This window comes from Microplitis demolitor, chromosome 10, assembly GCF_026212275.2.
Source record: "Microplitis demolitor isolate Queensland-Clemson2020A chromosome 10, iyMicDemo2.1a, whole genome shotgun sequence".
NCBI classification, from domain to species: domain Eukaryota; kingdom Metazoa; phylum Arthropoda; class Insecta; order Hymenoptera; family Braconidae; genus Microplitis; species Microplitis demolitor.
Window position 1 is genome coordinate 16,426,795 of NC_068554.1, and position 4,134 is coordinate 16,430,928.

General features: G+C 27.3%; 1 protein-coding gene across 1 annotated transcript; it reads right to left on the minus strand.

Moving 5' to 3' along the window:
* Positions 1–2,764: 2,764 nt before the first annotated feature.
* LOC103570394 (uncharacterized) lies at positions 2,765–3,781 on the minus strand. The gene has a single exon (XM_008548108.1). The coding sequence runs from the start codon at positions 3,779–3,781 to the stop codon at positions 2,765–2,767; it is 1,017 nt and encodes a 338-aa protein (XP_008546330.1).
* Between the last annotated feature and the right edge of the window lie 353 nt (positions 3,782–4,134).

Sequence of the window (4,134 nt, forward strand, 5' to 3'; positions counted from 1 at the left end):
ATAATTTGCAATCATTAATTATTATATGTAAAGGAACATCAGCAGTTGACTTACTAATGATGACAACAGTCGTAGGATAGACAAATTTTACAACAAGCAAGGTCTTTAAAAATTTGTTTAGGAAACTGAGCCAAAATTTTTACGGCCAATTTATGATCACTGTTACATATCTTCTGCTTAAAAAAAAATAATTTAAAGTCGTGGAAATCCAATGTCTCGATTATAATATAAAGATCTTGTTAAAACACTGTCTGAGAATATTTTTAACAGTTGAGAAATGGATATTATTAATATGTTTGATCTGTTTGGAGGTTTAGTTTGTTCGCGTTCTATTTCCATTAAATCGGTACAAGAAAATTCTGTTCTCAATGTTTTATATTGATTACAAATTTGTATTTTTTTTCTCTTATTTTATTCCCGTCTGAAATCATGTAACAAAATTTATCAATATTAAATCAGAGTTGGCCAGAAATTAATCAGTTTGTAATTGGATCAATTGTGACTTTCGTGAAATTAAAAAGTATCGGATAGTAACGAAAAATTTTGAATTCTAGTGTTACTTGTATTGATCTAATGATTTTTCCATTGTTTAAAATTTTTTGATAACACTTTTAACTAAAGCAACACAAAGTAGTAAGTGATGGAGAATAATAGAACGCCAAACTCTTAGTAAAAATTGTAAAATTTTTTCAAAAACTTTTAAACTCCATTTTCGTAAATCTTCAAGTCACACATCTCTACTTTATTACTTTAAGGCCTAAATGATAAAGACCAAAATATTTGGTATTTTGTTGGTTTTAGTTTCTCGAGGACTTTTCTTATGCAACATAGAATTTTTTTCTACGTTGACATGAAAATTTTTTTTATGCAACAAGGGTATTTTTACTATCCTGAGTAAAAAAATTAGATCTGTTTTAAAATAAATGTTATATTTAAATACTTTTCTTTAATTTTAGTTCATAAATCGTATTTATTTTATATAGAAATTTAGTCAGTCCCAGGAAAAAAAATTTCGATCTGTTCAGATCAAATTAGATCTGATGATTCAGATCTGAACAGATCTGCATTTTGGCCAGATCTGTTTAGATCAAATTAGATCTACTCTGATCAGAATAGATCTGCTTGGATCTGAACAGATCAAGGTAAATAAAAATCACTCTTAGATCTGCTCAGATCAAACTTGATTTTATTCGCTAGATCTAAGTAGATCTGTTTTTTATCTCCTTTCTAATAGAAATTGATATGTCTGATTAAAAATATATTAAATATATCACAATAATATAAAATATATAGGATTGAAGCCATTAAAATCAAAAGTAAACGTTTCATATTCCATGTGAGATCAGATTTATCTTCTCCTTTAAGCGATACAATTAAAATTTAACTTGATAAAGATCCATAATGAAGATCACTCTTCTCCAAACAATACAAATTAACATATAATTAAGAAGATACTAATTTAAATAAAACAAAATATCCAATAGTTATTGATCTCGACGGTAATATAAAATTAGTATAAGTAATGAAATATTGTCATAAATTAGATTAATTTTTTTTTAAATAAAAATGATTATAATCAATATGAAACATTTTGCATAAATATAAAGGATCACTTTTTTATAAACAATAATGAAAGTAATCTCATTTTAAGATACATAAAGAATTTTTCCTTAAAGTATTTTATACTTATTTACCCAAGAAAGTCATGTAACGATATATATGAAGTACCTATATGAATATCAGATAAAATCGATAGAAGATTATTATCATGTTTATATTTTTCATGATAAAAGAATTATTAGCTGAATAAACAAGAAAATGTATTTATTTTAATTACGATAGACTTTTTATAATCATCAACATTTAGGTAAATGTGTCAAAATTCAGCTAGTTAATCTTATAATTATAATATAATGTAAAGAAATATTTCTTAATAATCTGTACAGATCTAATCTGATCAGAGCAGATCTGAACTTTTTTTCCCCGAGAAAAAGTAATATCAGGTCAGATCTGGTTTGACCCGTACAGGTCCAATTAAATCTATTTATATTTACTTCATAAATTGATCGTTTAGTAAATGTTGATCTACTTTGATCTGACTAGATCTAGGTTGATCTAACTTGATCTGACTTGATTAGATTTGATCAAGGTAGATCTGGACTATTTTTTCCCAAAGAAAAATGTCCTATCTCATCAGATCTAGTTTGATCTGATCAGATCAAATCAGATCTACTCTGATCTGGATGCAGTATACATTATGATCAAATTTGATCTGAACTGATCTAATTCGATCTAATTTGATCAGAACAGATCTAAATTTTTTTTCCCTGTGTTTTTACCCGTACTATTTCTTATCCAGGCCAATATCAGACTTATTTTTGTATGATATTTAGTCTGTTTTTAAATCGCTTTTAGACTAAAACCGGACTTTTTAACGCAACCCGTAACGCAGTTGTTTTTCAAAACAGCAGATCAAAATCTTTATAAAAGATCAAAAACTGATCAACTAGTTCAATTAGACTAAAATCAGATCAAATTTTTCGACCCGGGTCACTATGGTTCCATTCTAATTTTGGTTTCAGATTGAATCCAGAGTAGCTTTTAGATTACTAGGGTACTGATGGTATCTTGAAATTTACCTGGATTAAAAAAATGAATGTTCAAATTTGAATAGATTTTTATTGATAGTAAATTTCTATGCAATACATACACATGATATATAACAATCAATTATAAATAACTTAATAATCAATCATACAATTCATCACTTATTCCATCCAGATCGCCAAGACGAATCGTGAAAATTACTGTCATTTATTCCATCAATTAATTTTTGAGGAGGAAAATCAGCTATAACAATAATCAAAGCACGGTGTGGTTTTTGAAAATTATCAGCCATTATAAAATTAAGTGGTACAGGGCAGCCATTGTTATGATAATAACCACCATCTGTAGCAATATCCTTACGAGTATTAACACCGTCCCAATAACTTAAATCATTTATATAACATTTATAGGATTTATTATAAGACCGTTGGATATTTTGAAATATTTCTGTCCACTTTTTCTCAACAGTAAAAGAATTTTTCATTTTTTTATGTATAGCGTTATCATTTTGGATCTGACAATCACGATTAAGGATCAACGTACAATCGTCAAATGAATAATCCAAACTTGCTAATAAAATTTTCCCACGATGTTGTCCAATAGTGTCATTCAGCCCCCAATTTTTTACCATACGCTTTCCACCCACAGAAGTTTCAATGTAATAATTAAGAATGTCACAATTGCTCTTGTTAACTTCTAGTGTTGAAATAAAAACTTGACGTATAAACATAATTATGAATTCACCAGGATTATCGTCAAGAAAATTATCAACTTGCAATAATAATTCCGATAACTTGAAGCTTGTATCAACATTTTCTGTATAGATTTCGAATAAATTCGATTGCGGATGTATGCCAATGTCTAATACACGAACTCCATATTTCAATTGCTGTTGGATATTCAAATTTTGAGTTTTTACCAACGATTGTTCATCATTGATACTGTACGATAATGACGAATGAGTACCAACGAGTGCAAGTTGGTTCAATTTCTTATGATCCGGTAATCGCACCAAATATTTGATACGTTCCAAATACGGTTCGTATGAATATTTTGGGCATTGAGTGTGGCACGATTTTACAAGATTACTAGATATTATAAAATAAAAAATAAATGAACAAATAAGATACCACTTTACTAACATATTGGAGACTTTAGTTATACTAAAACTCATTATGATCACAAAAATAAAAAAAATTGAAAAAAAACATAAAGATAAATTAACTCATCAAATTTAGGTTAGTGACTTCACCCAAAAATATTAATTTTAATCAAACGTTATTTTTATTGATTTAATATCGATATCGATGCTATTAATTTGTTATCTTTTTTTTTTTTTTCATTACGCTGTTACAAATATATAACAAGAGATTTTGAGATATAAGTTTTAATTGACTAATGATAATTTTTTTATTATTTTCCATCCAAGTTTGAATGATAAAAATTATCTAGAAAATAGTATATATGTGAAGAAACTAATGATAATGGTAATAAAGTTGAAATTAACTAGCGATATACAGTTCCCAT

Coding starts and splice junctions, on each gene's coding strand:
- LOC103570394 (XM_008548108.1), bottom strand. CDS start 3,781: ATGAGTTTTAGTATAACTAAAGTCTCCAATATGTTAGTAAAGTGGTAT.